Source organism: Perognathus longimembris, chromosome 2 (genome assembly GCF_023159225.1).
Source record: "Perognathus longimembris pacificus isolate PPM17 chromosome 2, ASM2315922v1, whole genome shotgun sequence".
NCBI classification, from domain to species: Eukaryota; Metazoa; Chordata; class Mammalia; order Rodentia; family Heteromyidae; genus Perognathus; species Perognathus longimembris.
Window position 1 is genome coordinate 105,089 of NC_063162.1, and position 20,139 is coordinate 125,227.

The 20,139-nt window shown below is 40.1% G+C and overlaps 1 protein-coding gene across 1 annotated transcript; it reads right to left on the minus strand.

Moving 5' to 3' along the window:
* Positions 1–3,724: 3,724 nt before the first annotated feature.
* Positions 3,725–12,239, minus strand: LOC125345916 (cytochrome P450 2E1). The gene is made up of 9 exons (XM_048337978.1): positions 12,063–12,239; positions 11,123–11,282; positions 9,414–9,563; positions 8,776–8,936; positions 8,208–8,384; positions 7,276–7,417; positions 5,689–5,876; positions 4,860–5,001; positions 3,725–3,944 (listed from the first exon to the last, which is right to left on the minus strand). Exons 1-9 carry the CDS (start codon positions 12,237–12,239, stop codon positions 3,760–3,762), a joined length of 1,482 nt encoding a protein of 493 aa, XP_048193935.1. The 3' UTR covers positions 3,725–3,759.
* Positions 12,240–20,139: the final 7,900 nt, after the last annotated feature.

The window sequence follows — 20,139 nt, forward strand, 5'->3', positions numbered from 1 at the left end:
AATAACCTTCTAACTCCAGTTGATTTTTAGTGGATTTTAAGTTTCTAATGTTGGAGGTCCTGCAGTTGGACATATGCTGTTGGTATCCCACTGGCTGTAATGCAGAATACACCTTTGATTAAAGGCACTGAATTGGTTAAAAGCTCTTCTCCAGCAAAGGCTACCTCCCTGGTGCCCTCACAAGGAATGTTGATTTTCTCTTGTGCTGTGCTCTGGGGAATATCAGTTGTTTGCTATTGTTCCCAGTTCTCCATGGGAAAATTAGCTATGTGCCATTGTCTCCTATTCTCTGGGGAAAAAGAAGTTTGTTTGGTTACTACAGAATTAACTATTCCTAGTAAAAAGAACTAAAACATGTCATAAGACTTTATAATCAGTAAATTTCCTTTAGCTTTAAAGATCCAGAAGATACATTGAAATACAGATAGCAGCAGATCATGCATCAGAAAAACAATCACCTGAAATTTGTAAATGCCCTGGTGACTGCTTGTCTGATATGCCCACACATCCCTATATAACCTAAACCCAAAACTCCAAGGTAGGATTGTCTTTGCCAGCAATAGCCTCATCTTTGGTTTTCTAGCTTTCCAAATAAATGTTTTTCCTCACTCCAACAACTTGTTTTCAACCAACCTGAGCAGTACTGAGATTTGGTCTGAAGGCCTCATTCTACTTAATAGGCAGGCACTACTGCTTAAGCCATTCTGTCAGTCCTTTTTTAACTTGTTAATTTTGAGACAAGGTCTTGCTTTATGTCCAGGCTGGTCTAGACAATGAACTCCTATTTGTGTTTCTCTGTATTGTTGTGGTAATAGCCATGTACCATGGAGCACTGCTATTGGTTGAGAAAGAGTCTTACAAACTTTTTGCCCAGATTGGCCTTGAACTGTAATTCCCCCAATCTCTGTCTCTCTAGCTAAGGTTACAAGCAAAAGCCATTGCATAAGGAAAATCACTGGCTTTTTTGAGTGGCATCAAGGAACATGGGCCTTCAAGAACACAGATCAAGCTAGTGACCAAGGATTGAGGATGGGTATTACATCTTAACTGTGATAGGTATGAAGCAAAATCTGAGGTCTTGGAGATATTTTGACTGGAAAATGCCACTGTGGTAGCATCCTCATGATTGTATATCTATGAAGCCTCTTTCGTTATATGTTTAAAACTGACTAATTTCATTATATATAAATCACACTTCAGCAGTGCTAATGAAAAGGGGGAAAATATGACTGGTCCTGAGGATGGAAGCCCTTGAATACTTTCCAAAGTGCTGAAGTCACTGCAGTATTATTAATGATAATAGTACTTCAAATGAGTGGATCTTCTGAGCATCTGTGGCTTTAATCATTGGAGAATAGAGCATATGATGGGGCTGCCTGTCTTGATATCTTATGAGTAGATAACTTTAGTGCAGCAAAAAATAATGGCATTCTTGTCTTGTTCAGTCCTCTGGGCTCTCAATCATGTCCTTCCTTTTCAAAGCAGGACACAGAGTCTACTTCATCAGGCCCTGATACTTTGGTCCTCCCTACTAGAGACTGCTGCTACTGATACAGAACCAGAAGGAAGCAAGGCCTGGCACACTGGGAGGGTCTAGTGGCCAGGAACTCATAAATACAAGTGTTAGAATATATTAGACAGTGCCAGAAACCACACAGACATCCAGGTATAGAAGAACGAAGGAAAGGCTTATTGCCAGCAAAGGTGACTGGCAAGACCCCTTCTCACCAGGGACGAGTGAGAAGAGGTGCCATCTATTGTCTGGGGTGACTTATATAACCTAGGAGGTTTTGGAGGCGGGGACCTCGGTGTGAATGTACAGACCAGGGGCTTCACCATGTCGGGCTATAATTGGTAGCAGTTGTCAAGGGGGTCCTGCAGCTGCCTTGACCCTGGAGGTCACTTGTAAGGGGATATTGTTACCTTACATGGTCATAATTGCCCTAAAGGAGTGCCATCTCAAGGAAGAAGGGGTGGAGGCTATTTACTGCCCTTACTAGATGGGCCTAGTGTTGCCTAGGGAAGGAGCATGCTACGCTATGGGAGGGGGGACTATCAGGCTTACAACAGGTTACATGGGTTATCTACAGGTTTGTAACATTATCAGCCAAAAATAGGGAGACAAGAGAATAATCAGATTTCCCTGTGGATATTCATGAATAGCTAGGAAGAACATTAATAGCAATGAAATGTTGAAGCCACAGTCTTTGTCCGCACATAGTGTCACTACAAGTGAAGCTGAGACAAAATGTGGAATGGAAACATTCTTACTTTGAAAAATGTGGTTTGTAGCAGTAGATAATTTCTTAAGGAAAGACTGATTTCCAAAGTGACATTAACTCTGGGGTTAGCGCTACTCCCTTGAGGAGACAGCAGGACCTGTTACAACCCAGGCTCAGGAAACCAACCACTGAGTAAATAGCTGACAAGGATGTCATTTGAAGACTACAAGAACTTAGAAGATACTTCAGTCAGTTAAACAAGGACCCTCAAAGGCTCCCACCCCTACCCCCCAGCATTTCTCCATCATCCTTTAGAATTTTGCTACATGGATTCTATTAAATTGTAGCTTCCCTGACCCAAAACAAATTAAAATATATATTTTATACACACTCTCTGAAAGCAGTTTTATGTTGGGAAGATATGATTGTGACAAACACAGGTGCTTTCTGTGGAGCTATTGTCCCTTCAGTCTGTTGAGAAACCTGTCTGTTAGCTTTAAGCTTCAGTAGTACTCCAAGATCTGCAGAACAGTGTCCCCAAAGATGTACATATCTTATTCCCAGAACCTATTAATATGTTGCTTTGAATATATAACTAAGTTCACAATCTTAAGATGAGGAGATTACCCTGAATTATTAAGGCAGCTCAATTTTCATAAGACAGTCTTACGAGAGAGAGGCAGGAGGATCAGGGACAGAGATAGTAGGCCAGGAGATGCTGCATTACCAGCTTTGAACCAGCATTTATTTTATTGAGATACATTGACACAATGTGTTGGGAAGTGTGTCTACTGGAAAGGGGATGCTCTCTTATCTGTAGGAAAAAGGGGATGCTGAGACATAGGATTATCCACAGCAAGGGCTTGCTATGTGTGCCAGCCAACAGGGCTAGGATTCTTATAACCAACTCCTTTTCCATTTCACATTAGTATTTAATTCATTAAATTTTATTCATTCTTCCATTTACATTGTTTCATGTGGGGGACTACATAGTACAAATACAAACTTATATACTAATATTTAAAAGATAATAGTGAGTGCTTGTATTGAGTTTTCATGCATAGTTTACCTTAGGATGTAGGAGAGAATGTTGCACACAGTGAACCCAAAGGTTCATTCTAAGGAACCCAAAGGTTTGCATTCTAAGGAAAGATGACTGGATTTTGACAAGGCTAACAAATCCTACCCAAACCAACCTTTGCAAATTACAGTATCCCTATTTCTTTTCTGTTAAATTTTTGTAGGAATTGGCTGTGGTGAATTGGATAGTCCTACTACTTCTTCAGAAAAACTGAGCTTAACTTACAGTGACAGGGTCTTAATTACCTGACTCTATGGCTTCAACATAGCCTCAAGTAGATTCAAAAATTAGTTTAAGGACCTCTACCTCAGGCTTGGTATCATATTCTGAGACTGAGTTTGGAAAGCATTTCCTTTGACCTAATTCATCCCCTTGCAGCCGCCCATCTTGACAATAGGAAGCCTTTTCCTGATACTCTAGTCCAGACAGGTGCTCTCGGGGCACATTTGTTCATATTCATGATCGAGGAATGACACACAGTTTGTAGTGTGGTGGGATGCTGCCAAAGCCAACTGCAATAGGGCTAAGGTCAATATCCTTTGGGTCAACCAGAGACTTCAGATTAAAATGCTGCAGGATAGCAGACAAGAGCAGAAACAATTCCATGCGAGCCAGGCCTTCTCCGACACACACCCGCTTCCCTAGAAGTAACAATACTGATTAGACAAGGAGGAAGCCTCAAGAGGTTATTAAAACTATTAATAGTAGGGCTTCAAGGAGAGAGCAGGAGGGGTCTGTGGGCCAACTACAACCTAAAACAGAAGGCACCCTCCCAGACCAATAAGAAGCAGAAAACATATTTACAAAACCCAACAATATTAGTAATATTGATTTATTCAAAGGACAGTTTATATGCTGTAACAATCATGCAGAACTCACCTGCAAAAACTAGTGTTATAATAAATAAGTAAATAAATTATTGATAGACAAAAAAATAAATAATTGTTAAATCAAATTTTTAAAAAACAAACAAACTATTGTTAGGTTAGGGAACCGGCTTCCAACCTCCAACCAGTGAAGAAGGAAGCACCAAATGCCCATTGCCCCTCAGGAAAGCAAGAGAGATGAGATTAGAAGCCCATTCAAACATTAGGTGCTTATCTATCAAGTTGATTGTAGGAGCTTCCTTCATTACAGCCCTAGTGAAGCCCCAAGAAGGGAACAAAAGCCACAGGGTCATATCAGAGAAGGTCTTGCTGCTTCCTAAGAAGAGAAACACTAAGCAATCAAAGGCTACAGTGTTGTTTTTTCATTTGTTTTTTTAAAATAATCCTTATATAAATGATGAGGAATTAAGAAATGTGGTTTTGTGATATTCTTACTAAGTCCAGGTAAAGTAGAAACAGTTTAACCAAGAATATAGAAAACATTCCATCCAAAACATCACATTGATACATGATATAATCTAACGTCTCTGGACAATGAGGAACACACCCAGATCATGTTCTAAACACAAACTTGGACAAGACAGGTCTGGGTGTGATTCATGTCTGGGATGATGCCAAAACAGGCAAAGAGTAGAAATAAAGAAGATACTACTCTGGGACCCTGCTTACCTGCAGAAAATGGCTTAAAATAGTCACTGTACTTGAACTTCCCATTTTCATTCAAAAAGTGCTCTGGATTAAATTTATCAGGTTCTGGAAATTCTTGGTTGTCATATAAAAGGGAGTCCAGAGTTGGAATTACAACTGTGCCCTAGAAAAAAGCAGACACTTCAGTCAGTCAACTTCACAAAATATGGTCTTTCACTTGGAAGCCACAATGAAAAAAAGATTGATTTTTGTTATGCAGAATATTAAATATACAGTTAGGAAAGTTGTTTAAGGACTGGATGGAAAACAACTAAGGCTCAAGTCTAAATGAGAGAAAGGCAAAGCTAGGCAGGTGATTAGTGGTAGAATGCTAGCCTTGAGCAAAAGAAGCTAAAGGACAGTAGTACTCAGGTCCTGAGTTCAAGCCCCAGTACTGGAGAGAGAGAAAGAGAGAGAGAGAGAGAGAGAGAGAGAGAGAGAGAGAGAGAGAGAGAGAGAGAGAGAGAGAGAGAGAGAGAGAGAGGGGGAGAGGCCCTAAACTTTTCACAGGTTAAAAATAGTATCTCGGTTGTTGCTGATTTGGGCTCCTGGTGTTAGAATGTGCTACAAATTCTAAGTCTCATTTAAGGATGTACTCTCCTAGTATGCCTGTTTTTCTAGCCACCAAGTCATGCAAGAACTTCCAGGGCAGTGGCACTCTGCAGGATGGGATTGCTGACCTGGACCCACCATCCAGTTACCCTGCTAGAGAGAAAGAAGTCCTTGAATTCCTGTCTGGCCCCTGTCAAGCAAAGGGCTGAGCCAGTCATCAGGACTCTGCTCACAGGAGACATTTCATCTCATTTCTGACCTTGGGAATCCGGTATCCTCGGAACATGGTGTCCCGAGTTGCTTCATGGGGAAGGTTGGAAGGCACGAGATTGATGAATCTCTGAATCTCATGCACCACAGCATCCATGTAGGGCATCTCCAGCCTGTCTTTGACAGCAGGGATGCGACTGGGCCCAATAACCCTGTCAATTTCTTCATGAAGTTTCTCTGCCAAGACATGAATGAGATCAATTTAAAGAGCTGATCCTGATCAAAGCAAATTGTATGCCTATATGGGCATGTCTGAAAGAAACCCTTTGGTGCAATTAATGTTAATAAGGATGTGAGAATTGATGAGTTAGTAATTGATTTCCCACCCACCATCCTTCCATGTATCTAATCACTTTTCCATCTATCTACTCATATTTCCATTCTTCTACACATTCATTTACTGGCCATCCACTCACTCATCTATCCACTCATCTGTTACATACCTATCCTTCTATCTATGCACCACTCATCCATCCACACCTTAATCCAACCACCCTCTCATCCATCTACCAAGCTTATGATGTGTCACGTTTATGGTGCATCTTGAATTTGGTAATCCAGGTAATTCAAAATCTGGATAATTTCCCCACAAATGTCAACAAGACCTTAGGTCTCACATTCCTGGATGTGAGAGTATTCAGGTCAACAAAAAGTTTGATATCTATTATCTCACCTCATGATGATTTATCCAGTTAGTGTCAGGAATAAAGAACAATAAAAAGGTATTGGAAGTTTTTCCTTGAAGGGAAATACTTGTGTTATATCATCTCTAGCTGCTTTACTTGATGCTTCAAGATTATATGAAGGGGTAACATAATGGACATAGACATGCTGTGGGGGTTGAGCCTTGGAGCATGCTACACAAACATTTTACCACTCATACTATGCTCCAGATGTGTGTGTGTGTGTGTGTGTGTGTGTGTGTGTGTGTGTGTGTGTGTATGCTATTTTGGGGGCTTAAACTCTGGGCCTGGACACTGCCCCTGAGATTTAATGCTCAAGGCTAGCCCTCTACCACTTGAGATACTTCTCTACTTTCATCTTTTTGCTGGTTAAATGGAGATAGTCTTGTGGACTTTCCTGCCATGTCTGGCTTAGAATGGCAATTTTCAGGTCTTATTCTCCCAAGTAGCTAATATTATAGGCATGAACTACCAGTGCCTAGATTTTGTTTGTTTGTTTTGAGACTGATTCTCACCAATACCTTTTTCTTGGGCTGGCCCTCATCTACAGAGTAGCTTGAATTACAGGTGTGTCACATTATACCTGTCCACAAGACTACTTGAAGTCTGAAAGTCCATCTTTCCTAAAGGTAACAGAACCATTGGAAAATTTCTCAATCTCTCTCCATTTCAGTGTTGAGCTTCTCTTTTTTGTCACCAGAGGCTCTGGTGGAAAATGGGATAATCAGTGCTCAAGGACACTACAGGGACATCTCCCCTTAAAGGAATTCATTCCATGATCCTGAGAAAGTTAACAAGCAGCTGTAGGCTGACAGCTGAGGCCTAAATGCATAAGGCTAGCTACGCAGAGACTCAACCTTGACAAACAGGCTTGTGGTTTGTTATGTGCATACCTTCAATCTCTGGGTATTTCATTAGAATCAGGAGCCCGTATCTCAAAGTAGTACTGGTAGTTTCTGTCCCTGCAAAGAACAGGTCTGCCAAGGTCACAGCAATATTTTCCATTGTGTACACAGGTTCTTCACTATGTTTTTCCTGTGAAGTAGGAGACAAACAGGTACTGGGTGAAGTTAAGTCTCTAGGTGCTGAAAAGTGATGTATTTTGCTCTTTAGCAGAGTAGAATCAGAGGTATGACAGGATCTTCTGGCTAAACCAGGATTTGATAATCTCTACCTCTAAGCTAGGCAAACAAAGGCTTCCAGAAAACAAGCTAATGGGAGGACAAGGCTCCTCACCAAGTCCACAGAGCTGTCTCCATCAACAGAGCCAGGGATGTCCTGGGGAAACTGAGGCAACCTGGCCTCTGCTAATGACCCTCCAGCTGCATGAGCTAACAAGTCTTCTTCCAGCCTCTGACAGGGAGGATTGAACTAAGGAAAGGAATTCTCAGCCCCACAAACCATCCATGGGGAATTAGCAATAATTTATATGCCGTAAGAAGGGTATTAGAGGCTTCATCAATCTGAGCCAGAGTGGTCATAGGAGTTACAAAAACATGACACTAGAGAGAGCCCAAACCTCAAGAAGTTTGGCACTGTTTGGAAATAAGTGCCAATGGGGATGCTGAGGGATTCTCAAAGGGCTACAGCCCTATCCAGCCTGGAGGGAACTGAGAGATCCACCAGCCCATTCATCCTCCTTCATTCCTCCCATGAGTAGGGAGAAGAGTTCAGTGGTCATGCTGAGCCAAAATGTGTCTATAAACCCAAGATCATCAAAAACTAATGAAGGTGGACAGTCTAGACACCTGCAAGTGGGTCTTCGCATCAACCTGAAAAATGGCTGTTCCCCACCACATCCACCTGTATATCCTGTAGCAGATACCTTCTCCATTTCCACCAGCAGGCAGTCAGTCACATCCCGGGGACAGTTGTAATCCACAGACTGAAGATGTTCCTTGGCTTTCTCAAGTGTGTACTGTTTTATTTCAGACACATTCTTAAGCACTTTTCTATGGCTTCCAGGCAGAAAGCGTAGGGAGCTCGATAAATTATTATAAAGCTAAAAAGAACAAGATTATGTTACTGTATCATTTTTCTGGATGCTACATGATTTTATGTGCCGGTCTAGTAACCTCCAAACATAAATTTATGGCAGAGATCCCTATACAGTTTAGGATATTTTGTGCAGCACTGTCTTTGGGAAGAGGGATAATCATTCTCCTCTTCTGTAGTGAAAATAGGCTTACTTTTGGATAAGAAAGAGATGCTCAAGGCCCCTTAGACATCTCTTGAAGGGTTACTGGAGCTATCTAGTCAGACACTTTCTAATGCATTCCTGTTCTTGGGCTTTTCTATGCCTCTCTTTCCCATGTGACCTAAATTGTCCCTCAATTTCTAATGTAAACTGTATAACCAAGATTAATAAAAAAAAAAAGGAGGCAAAGAAATACCTGGATCCAAGGAGTGCTTAGTAAGTAGAAGTCCTCATTGAACAAACTCATGAGCCTATGAACCTTCTTGTCATTATAATCAAAACGTCTGTTGAAGAGAATGTCTGCTATGACATTGCAAGGTGCACAACCAATGACAAAAGTAGGGTCAAAGGGCTGGCCTGGAAAATAAATGGGATGTTAGAGTCCCTGTTGGAGTAAGGAATATGAACACACTAACTATGGCCTGCTGTAGCCAGCAACTCAGGCTCCCTTGAGTCCTCACCAGTCTCTGTGAGAACAGGACCTTCTAAATTACTTTTACTTTTCAGTGATCTCTAGAGTACAGCAATAACACGTGGTGACCATTCCTGATCCATTAGAAATTAGAACGGGTAGCGAATTAAGAAACAGTGCCTGAACAAACAGTACAAGAAATGTATCCAACGCCCAACGTATGATACTGTAACCTCTCTGTACGTCAGTTTGAAAATAAAAATTTGAGAAAAAAAAAAAAAAAAAAAAAAAAAAAAAAAAAGAAACAGTGCCTGAGAATCAACAGCACTCTCTCTAGTTTCCAACCACTTCCAGGTTGTTCAATGCCTTCTAGGGGCCTGTCCAAGACCTCCCTCCCTGGCTGTTTGTCTGACAATACTCACCCTGGGTCTTCCTGAGCTCCTCCACTAGGAAGTGAGCTTCTCTCTGGATGCGTTCCTCATTGCCCTGTTTCCCCATCCCATAGTCTCGGAGGATGCTCAAGGAAAACCGTCGGACATCTCTCCAGGTGTGTGAATTGTTGAAAATAACTCCTGAAATAGAAGAAATTACTCCAATTGCCCAATTCTCAAAGAAACAGGGTTTGGGGAGTGACCTCATCACAGCCTTAGGGTACCAATTGGGATGTGTAAATGTAGAACAAGTCCACAAGAAGAGAAGGGGATGCCAAGTTTCTCTGACACATACAAACCTTCTTGGATGTTTTCATCATAGCAGAAGTTTATTTTCTTTGGTTTTACACTTGCCACTAATCTTCTCCATGCCAACTAAAACCACATATAGAACTAACTATGTCTACTGACAAAATTCTTGAATCACCTTTCTGTTCCCATAGATTTTAACCATCAAGCTAGAAATATCTCCACTCACAGCACTGTGGCTTCATAAAATCTGAAGGCCTCAGGACTCTTGTTTGCGGAGACCTTAAGCTGGGAATACTGAGTACTCCACCCACCCCAAGCCTTCTAGTGCTCAAATCATACTCTGCCTTTCTCTCCTTCAGAATGTAGCCTGGTGGACTGTCTGGAGCATGAAAACATTTGGAATCAACAGATCCACACTGTGGAGTGCCACAGCCACAATCAGTTCCTGCCAAGCAGAGTATCTTGCAGCCTTATGCTTACTATACTCCTCTCTACCTACCTCCTTCCTTCTCTTAATTTACCCACAACCTTTTCTCTAACAAATGTTTGGGTACCTATGTATATAAAGTACTTGCTGGGTTCTAGAATTCTGGGATGAACAAATCACAGTGCCTACTCAATGCAAACTTCACAGCAGCTTTCATACAAGCACAAGCCATCACCATATGGTCTAAGGGTATTTTTGTCTTTCTTTTCTTTTTTCTGTTTAAAGGTCCAAGACCAGCCCTAAAAGTTGATACCTAACAATTTCATATTGCTAACCTCAATCCAAGGCAGCACAACAGGATACTGGGGGGAAGAAAATTAGAAAAGGCAGAGATAGAGAGCAGGGACCAGGGGTCCCAAGGATCTCTGGCACTTGATCCCTGAGTCTGTGCAAGCATATGTATTTGAGTACGCACAGGCAAGGTTACCATGGATACATGCAAAAAACCAAAGCATCTATATTAATATTACAATCGGACCTAAAATAGTTTGTAAGAGACACTCGTTCCTTTATTATTTTGAGACAGGAGACTGCAGCCCAGGGAAAATCCAGGCATGGTGTCCATATATTTAGCCCAGGTTAAGCTCTCAAGGTTCCTGGCACAGCTGCCCGCCCAAGGAAAGGGGTGAGAGTAGGGAGGCAACAATCTAATCTCTAAACCTCTAACAAATCTGCCTGTTTTAACCCTTCCATGGCCAGCTCTCAGCATTCCAAGTGCTGTCGAGCCAACCTTCTGACCTCTCAAACCGTTTCCAGGTTTCACAGCTCAGCTTCAGAGTTCCCTACAATTTCTCTCATTGGCTAGTGCTCTACCCACCGAGCCAGGCCTCCAACTGTCTTTTTCTCTTTTTAACTTCATACTGTCACTGCTATCACTATTATTGTTTGTGTAGGACTTGGGAGGGGCAGGTCACTCTCCCTATGGGCTTGACCATACTTGCTGCCTAAGAAGTGGACTCACCCTTGTTCTTATACTCTTGGAATGCAGGGATGTCCCCTCGGCCAGAGAAGTCATTCTTGTGGTTCAGCAGCACCTCTTTCACGGCTTTGTAGCCATGCAGGACCACAACACGTCGAAAGCCCAGGTGCAGAGTGAAGACTGGCCCAAAGCGCTCTGCCAGCTGTGGGGACCAGCACACAGCGTGATCAGGAAGTACAAAGGCAGCTTTCTCTAGACTGCAAGGCATTATTATGACTATTGGCTGGGGTGGGATCTGGGGAAAGGCTGTCTTTGTCTAGCCCAATGTGAGGACATTCCCCACAAGAGGCTGCATTACTTGCAGGGACACCCTCTTTTTACCTAGACATCAAATCTGGAGACATAGGCTCCACATGTCTCTTCCCTGTGGCCATTTTCCCAAAACTTGTGTTCATCATTCTGTTGTTTGCTTCTGAAATCAAGCCAATAGACCCCAGGATAATGCCAGATGACCTAGAGTGCATGGTCCCACATCCTGTACCCACTCTGCCATGCTTAATAACACCCATAAAGCAAACGTCAAATGCCAGATCTGCTTGATGGCATTTTGGCTTCAGTCAACTCACACAACAGTCCCAGGCCACAGATGCTGATGTTCTGGTGAAACATGACTGGCCCAGAACTTATCTGTTGTCTTTTCTTTGACATCTTATGGTTTGACACCAGCCAACATGCATCTGACATTACATCACAAGTGGCCCATAGGAATGCCAGCTACATCAGCATCCCACAGTCATTCCAACTACGTGGTCCTTGTGTGGCAAGGCCATTCTGAGTGCTCCATGCCCACTTGTTATTACTCTTGGACACTACTATTAATTCAGTTAATTCATAACAGGTTGGTATTGCATACCAATTTAAAACTCTCACATGAGATATAATCCCCAATGCATTGTCCCTAAAATAACAATATTTCTCTTACCCTGGTGAATGATTTAGGAACATCCTTCAAATCCAAACTGAAGAAATTCCCAACAATGGGAAGTGGGAAAGGTCCTGGGGGAAGGTTCCAGCTGCTATGTATCTGCTTCATGATAGATATGAGCAGGAGGGAGACAATCCACACCAGCAGAGCAATCGTGATGCCAAGAGCAGCCATGATGCATCTAGAGTCCCAGACTGACTTGTATGGATGATCTGGGGGAAAAGCAAAGCTTTTATAATGCATTATTGAGAAGGAGGGTGATCCACCAACCAATAGCCTTGGCCCCAGATATTGGCTCATTATTAGCTGCCCTTGGGCAACACTTCAAAGTACAATCCCTAAAAGTTACCTTTTAGAAGTTCCATCTAGTGATCTGGTAAGGATCAGGCTGGGTTTGTCAATACTCTGTTTGGTGATCCCTGCCTCATTGCCAGTAAACACATGGACCATTCACCAATCCATAGGCCAGACCTGGGGGGTAGGAGACTGCCCTCTCCCTTGATACAGTGAGGGCATCCAGATTATGTTTTCATGAGTTTATTTGGGGTAGGATTCATGTAAGGCAACACCAGCCACCGTGTGCTAGTCAGTCCAGGCAAGTGAGAGCTTAAGTGGTACAAACATCTTTTAACTTCTAATCAGGAGGATTGTCTAAGCAGCCCCAGTACACTTGAATCACCACTTGGAAATTACTAAGAGGTAAAATTAACTTCTGAACCCTATTATACTTTGCCAAATCAACTAGAAAAATCAATAAAAATAAAAGCAGAGTTGATTAATTTTTTAGAGTTAGTCTCCATTTTAAAAAGGTACACAAATATACATATTATGTGCCTTTTGCTGAATATGTACATATATACATATATATCTCTAGCAATATATGTGTGTTTGTATGTAGACAGGGAGTGTATACAGGGCTGAGGATCAAACCTAGGACCCTGTATAGGGATATAAATTGTATAGGTCATAATTTTGTTGTAGAAAATTAAGTGGAAATTATTCTGTTATCATTTTTTCAAAATGTAAAAATAAGCTGGGTGCTGGTGCCTCAGGAATGGAATCCTAGCTATCTCAGGAGGCTGAGATCTCAGAAACCTGCCCAGGTAAATAAATCTGTGAAACTCATATCTCCAGTGGACCAGAAACAATGAAAGAAGTGGAAATGTTGCACAAGTGGTAGAGCAGCCTTGAGTGAAAAAAGTCAAAGAAGAGAACAAGGCCCTGAGTTCAAGAGCTCAGAACTAACACATGTGAGTGCTCTCTCTCTCTCTCTCTCTCTCTCTCTCTCTCTCTCTCTCTCTCTCTCTAGAAGATCTTTATTGTACTTATTATCTGTCAGTGAGTTAAATTTGGAAGACTGTGAAATATGGTAGTGAAGCTCCCCATTTCTTTGCTTCTTCAAATGGAGACTTTTGTGTATGGTAAAAATGAAGAGACTGATTTTATTTTATCTTTGGCCTGATAATCTGTAAAGATCTTAGTTTATGTATTGTAACTATGTGCTTTTATACGTCTTTGGATACATTAGAAAATAAGCATCACAATGCATTATTTAGGGTTTTTTGTTTGTTTGTTTGCCAGTCCTGGGCCTTGGACTCAGGGCCTGAGCACTGTCCCTGGCTTCTTTTTGCTCAAGGCTAGCACTCTGCCACTTGAGCCACAGTGCCACCTCTGGCCATTTTCTATATATGTGGTGCTGGGGAATCAAACCCAGGGCTTCATGTATATGAGGCAAGCACTCTTGCCACTAGGCCATATTCCCAGCCACAATGCATTATTTATAAATGTTAGAACTTAGGACCTTGTGCTTGCAGAGCAGGCACTTTACCTCTGAGCCATGCTCCAAGTCCTTACAACTTTAGCTGTTTGGGGAGTAGGGTGTTATGTTTTATCCTGGCTGTTAAGCCATAAGTTACTAGTTCAAAGGAGTTATACCATTGCAAATTTCCCCTGAAAATACCATACTTTAGACAATATGTTTATATATATATATATATATATGCATATGCCCCTATATATGTTTCCATATCTGTTTGTAATTTAGAACTCCCACATATAATAGAAAACATATGCCTTTGTTTCTCTGAGCCTGACTTACACACATTTACATATGTATATCCCATTTTCTTGATCCGTTATTCATCTATTATACTTAAGCACTAGTCTTTAAATAGCTTTTCTATTTTCTTCTTTTCTCTCCTCCTTGGGTTGGATATTACTGATGACTTATTGGTTGGATATTACTGAGGCTCTATTCTAAGATTTGTTTTCAATGTAAACATGTTGCTAGTGTTCCCATTTCCTGTTTAGATGAAGAGACTTCAGAGCTTCTTCCTCTGCCTTTCTGGAAGGAGTCTTCTTGCCTGTCTTTTTCATCAGGAAAATGAGAGCACTTCCAAAGAAACTTCTAAAAATCTGAGTTGTTTTTTTTTTTTTTTTTACAGAAGTTTGAAAAGTAACATTGGTCATATCATCACTGCTGGTCATTACAGCCACAAGTGGTCACTACTGGTCACTACAGACAGGTCATCACTGCTATCACTACAGAGACAAGTCATCATTGCTGGTCACTACAGCTACAAGTAGTCACCACTGGTTATTACAGCAGCAGCATTTTCTGTTTCTAGTACTTTTCTGGTCTATCTTGGTTAATTCTAGTACTAAAAACAATCTCTACATTGTTTTCTTGCTAAGCGCCTACAGCTTTGATATAACTGGAAAGCTTTTCCTTTAAACAGGAGAACTAATCATGTTTATCACGATCCCTACTAAAACTGGCACTCTGTGTGTGTGTGTGTGTGTGTGTGTGTGTGTGTGTGTGCACATGCGCACACAGACATGTGAGCCCCTAGGCATGTTTCCTTCTCTGTCTTTTTCTGGCTTGATTCTATTTTATTTGTTCCTTCTCTTTCTTGATGGTTTGGAATCACAATGACTTTCTATTAATCTACTAGTAACTACTGTAACTACTGTACAACTGGACACTATATAAGTTCTAATATTTATGTTCTTAATTAACTGGAATGAATAGTTTCTGATTTGAATAAGAAGAGATTTTCAGTTTCAGAATAAAAGTTTTAAATTGGTTCAAATATATTTGTTCGACTTTGTTTATTATATTTTACAACATTAATACTTATAGTCAAGTGATTAGTTATACTTTACTGGTATTTCATCTTGTCTTTTACATCATATCTTCTTTGACTTGGATACCTGCTCCCAGGTATGTAGACTCATCTATACTTAAAACCAGATTTCATGGGAAGAGGACAAGCTACACAAAGGATCATGAGTGAAATATCCATTTTCCTGCACACCGTCCCAGCCCCCTACCTCTTCCACAGTCAAGTTCTCTTAGAAGCAGATCAAATGTCTCCCTTCCTTCATATTTGCAAGAAGGAAGTATGAAATGTGCCAGTTCTCTAGGAGGACACTCAACAGCCATAACTCCTTAGCTATGATGGAAGATACAAGAATATTAAACTTCTGTGTATCTAGAAGGTTACAGAGTAAAAACAGAGTAGAGTAGGGGTAGTGTTGAAAACAGTTCAGAATAGTTGATTTGAGGACTCACCTCTAGGAATATTTTCTTGCTTTGAATGGTAAAAGTTTAGCCTTGAAAAGCTCTTTTTTCTAATTAAAAAAAAGTTCCAGAACAAAAATTTGTTGAACCAGTATCTAATGTTCAGTACAATTCCTCATTATAAACAATGACCTTCACAGAGCCAAAATCTTTCCAAGTACAACAAAAACATCAAATACATCTGTGTCCAAAGGGCAAGCCAGCTTAGCCTAGGGACAAAGTTTTCCACATCAAAGAATTGAGAATTCTGTTATGTATTCTCTTATCTGTCAGTTGGTTCTTCCTCCAAGTCTGAGCTACTGTGTAACATTCTGGGAGCAAACAACATTGTTTTCCTACAAACAGTGCCAAGAAGTGGCCTACAAAGTAAATAAAACAGCCTCCTAGGTGCTCAATAGGCTTCAGCTCACTGAGAAACTCAAGGGAAATACAAAGTATCACTTCAGGGATGCTTGACATCAAGAGCAGGCGGCATGAGACAAAAACTTGGGACAAGTGCTGCCTTATGTCATTAATATTGACACTAATATTGATATAATTAATAATGATATTAATATTGATACGGAACTTCCCACGTAAATCATAAAGAATGTTAACATAATGCACACCAAGCACCTATTACTGACCCAACATTGACATTCCAACAGCTCTACTGCTCAGGATCCAGCAACATCACATCCAGAGCTGATGGTCATTCTGAAACATACTCCGAATCTTCCACATACTCTGCTTTCTTTTTTTTTTTTTTTTTTTTTGGCCAGTCCTGGGCCTTGGACTCAGAGGGCCTGAGCACTGTCCCTGGCTTCTTCCCGCTCAAGGCTAGCACTCTGCCACTTGAGCCACAGCGCCGCTTCTGGCCGTTTTCTGTATATGTGGTGCTGGGGAATCGAACCTAGGGCCTCGTGTATCCGAGGCAGGCACTCTTGCCACTAGGCTATATCCCCAGCCCCTATACTCTGCTTTCTTTACAGTATTAATCTCGTGACCTTTGCATTCCAAAAGACCCAAATCTTCCCATTATTACCTCTGCAAGATGTATCTAGGATAATAGTAGCTCTGCTTATGGACATCAGTGTTTTGCAGTTATGTTTATTCGTTGCCTTGTCAAACTAGTCCTGAATTTTTGTCATTGAAGAGTGTTCTGGAAATGTTGTTGCACATGCTTCCCAGGGCACTATGCAAAGCTATCCCTGGTCTACAGAGCAACTAGAAGCCTGATACTTAAACTGTTCCATTTTCCAAGTATTCCAAGCCATCTGCACATGTATAAGCAAATCTTATTAAGACACCACCTCACTGACATTTGGTACTCACACATTTCATCCAGCAAGTATGAAATGGTATTTGAGTATGTCCCATCTTTCATTTCTCTGATTATGAACACAGAAGAGAATATCTGGTCTATTTTAGGGATGTTTTATACATTCTGGCTAATAACCTTTGCTCCATTTTATGTGTTTTCCCATTTTGGGGTTATCTTTCTATTCCCTTCCCTCCCTCCTTCCCTAACTTCCTTCCTTATTTCCTTCCTTCCTTCCTTCCTTCCTTCCTTCCTTCCTTCCTTCCTTCCTTCCTTCCTTCCTTCCTTCCTTCCAATATTCTCAAATATCCATCCTTAACTATGGGATTTGCACTTTTGAGGAGAATTTGAAGATTCCTCTGTATCCTAAAAAGATCAGTTGCCTATCTTCTTGATACATTGAGTTCCAGAATCCATGTAGAATTGTTTTTCCTGTATGATGAGGGTTAAAGATACACTTATGTAGATATGAATGTTCCAAGACCTCATCCAGGGTCCTCATTTTCTCTTTATGCATAGATTAGATCAAGTTTCTCTTGATATGCTGTTGTTTTATTAATGAAGATTCAGAGTAAGACTTGAAACTTAACATGGCAAGCCTTACCACCATATATATGTTCAAGAGTGTCTTGGCCCTTTGTTGCTATCAATTTATATAAATGTATAAATATAAATTTCAAGAATCTGTAATCTATATATAATCCATATAAATTTCAAGACAAATTTCCTCAAAATCACTTTTAGAATTTTTGTTGGAGTTACATAGAGTCTGTGAAGTAAATACTTTTAAATATTCCTCCTTCTATCCATGGTATATATACACTACCATTTATTTAAGTCATTTGACTATTTTCAATAATTTTTTTAATTTTCAATGTCTGGATTTACTCTTGGAGAACTGAGTTTTCTTAAGCAGACTTCTTTATGAATTACATTTTCACAACTATTTATTACTTGTATATAGCAATATGAATGGTTTGGGTTTATTGACCCAGAGGGGGCCCTCTTGCTAAACTATTTCTAATAATTTCTGTGTATTTTCTTTTTGAGGTTGTCAGTAGACAATTTTGAGTCACTAATAAGACTGTGACTAATGAAAGTTTTATCTTATGTTTTCCACATCTTATCTTAGTAATGTCTTTTTCTTGTTTTACTCTATAAATAGCACTCAGTACATTGTTGGTTTGGTTTCTATTTTAATGTAATGTTTTTAGCACTTCTACTTTTAAGAATGGAATTTGTTACAGTATTTTTACAACAAAAAATATAAATTTCTGCAACTAACTCGAGATGATATATTCTTTCATAGGTTATATAAGTACCCTTTTATTTCTTGTATACTAAATTTGCAGTTGGTGTTGAGTTGTATTAATGGTTAAAGCTTTTCAAAGTTATAAAGAATTTGTATTTTCCCTTTAATTTGTGAGTATAGTGCATGACATTTATACATCCCCAATGTTAAACCAGTTTAGAAATACTAGAATAATCTCAATTTAGATATGGCACTGCCTTTTTTGCATATTAGTCAACTTGTACCCCATGACAGGACCAGCCCAGCAGCTGTGTGCTTAGCTTATTAATTATTTTAGACTTTTGTACCTGTATTCAAGACAAAACAGGCCCACCCTTCTCACCTAGGGTCATTTTTTGCTTTTATAGCAAGATCATTTAGGTGTCATTGACTGATCTCATGGCTACTCACTCATTTCTAATATTTTAGAAGTGTTTGTGTGAGATCAGGATGATCTAATTTCTGAAAGTTTGAAAAAACTCATGCATGAAATAACCTGATATTTTAAAAATTAGAAACACGTAGAATTGATAAATCAACTTATTATGCTCTGGAAATTTTTTTATTTCCTTTGAATTTTCAATTTTGTCAACAAAGTTTGTTTTGGTATTATCCTATATTTTACCTTTTCTGGTTTTTATCATGTATACTCTGTCACTAACTTTTTTTTTTTTTTTTTGGCCAGTCCTGGAGCTTGAATTCAGGGCCTGAGCTCTGTCCCTGGCTTCTTTTTACTCAAGGCTAGCACTCTGCCACTTGAGACACAGCGCCACTTCTGGCCTTTTCTATATATGTAGTGCAGAGGAATCAAACCCAGGGCTTCATGTATACGAGGCAAGCACTCTTGCCACTAGGCCATATTCCCAGTCCTGTCATTAACTTTTTTTGTTGCTACAACCAAATGAGAAAATTAACTTTACAGCAAGTCACATGCTTCTAACACACTCCTAGGATAGGGACAGAGCAAACACTCTCACTCCAAAAAAGAGAACTAAGAGAATTCTGAGGAAGAATTGGACCAAAGCAAGAACAAAACTCAGTAGAGCAAACACAGTTTCATGTCTAGAATTTGACATATGTGATGGCATGATGTAAGTTCCAAAAAGGTTGGGCACCTGATGATAACAGACTGGGCCTGCCCAGAGTTACTCTGTGATATGTAGCCATTCCACCTTGAGTGTAAGAGTCAAAACAAGAATGATTTTACATGTGTTTGTGCAAGTAAACAACTACCATCCATTAGCGCATTCTGAGACACAAATGGATAGTACTTTATTTATGCCAATAAACTATTACATGGGAAAATATATCAAATCATATCAGAAACACCAGGCATGAACCTAAGAAATATACCTGATATGGGATTGACAATATTCCCTCTCCTGAATTACATAAAAGGAGAAAGTCCTAGCACTGGAATGCTGGGGCACACATTGACCCATCATCAGATGATCTGATCCAGTATGTGTCACAGATCAACAAACTGCTTAGATTAGGACAATAACATGTCCTTAGCTTCATAAGCAGTTTACCTATTTGATTGATCTTTTTCAAAGAGAAAGTTTTGGTTTTGTTTCTGTTTATCATTATTTGCATTTCACAATTTCTGTCTTTTTTTATCATTTGGCTATCTTCCTTTATTTGAGTCCATTATTCTGTGTATATTCATGTTTGACAATAGCCTCATTACTCTTCCAACCTTATATTCTAGATACAGGTATTTATTATTTCATCTCACCTCCAATTCCTACTTTCATACTTTCCTAAGTTTCATGTTAGATACTTTCATTATTAACTGGGCTGTAAATGTTTTCTTAATCTCTTTTCTTTAACCACAATGCAGAAATGAGATACTTTTCAAAATGCATAGAAATGATTACTTTAGTTAGAAAATACTTCA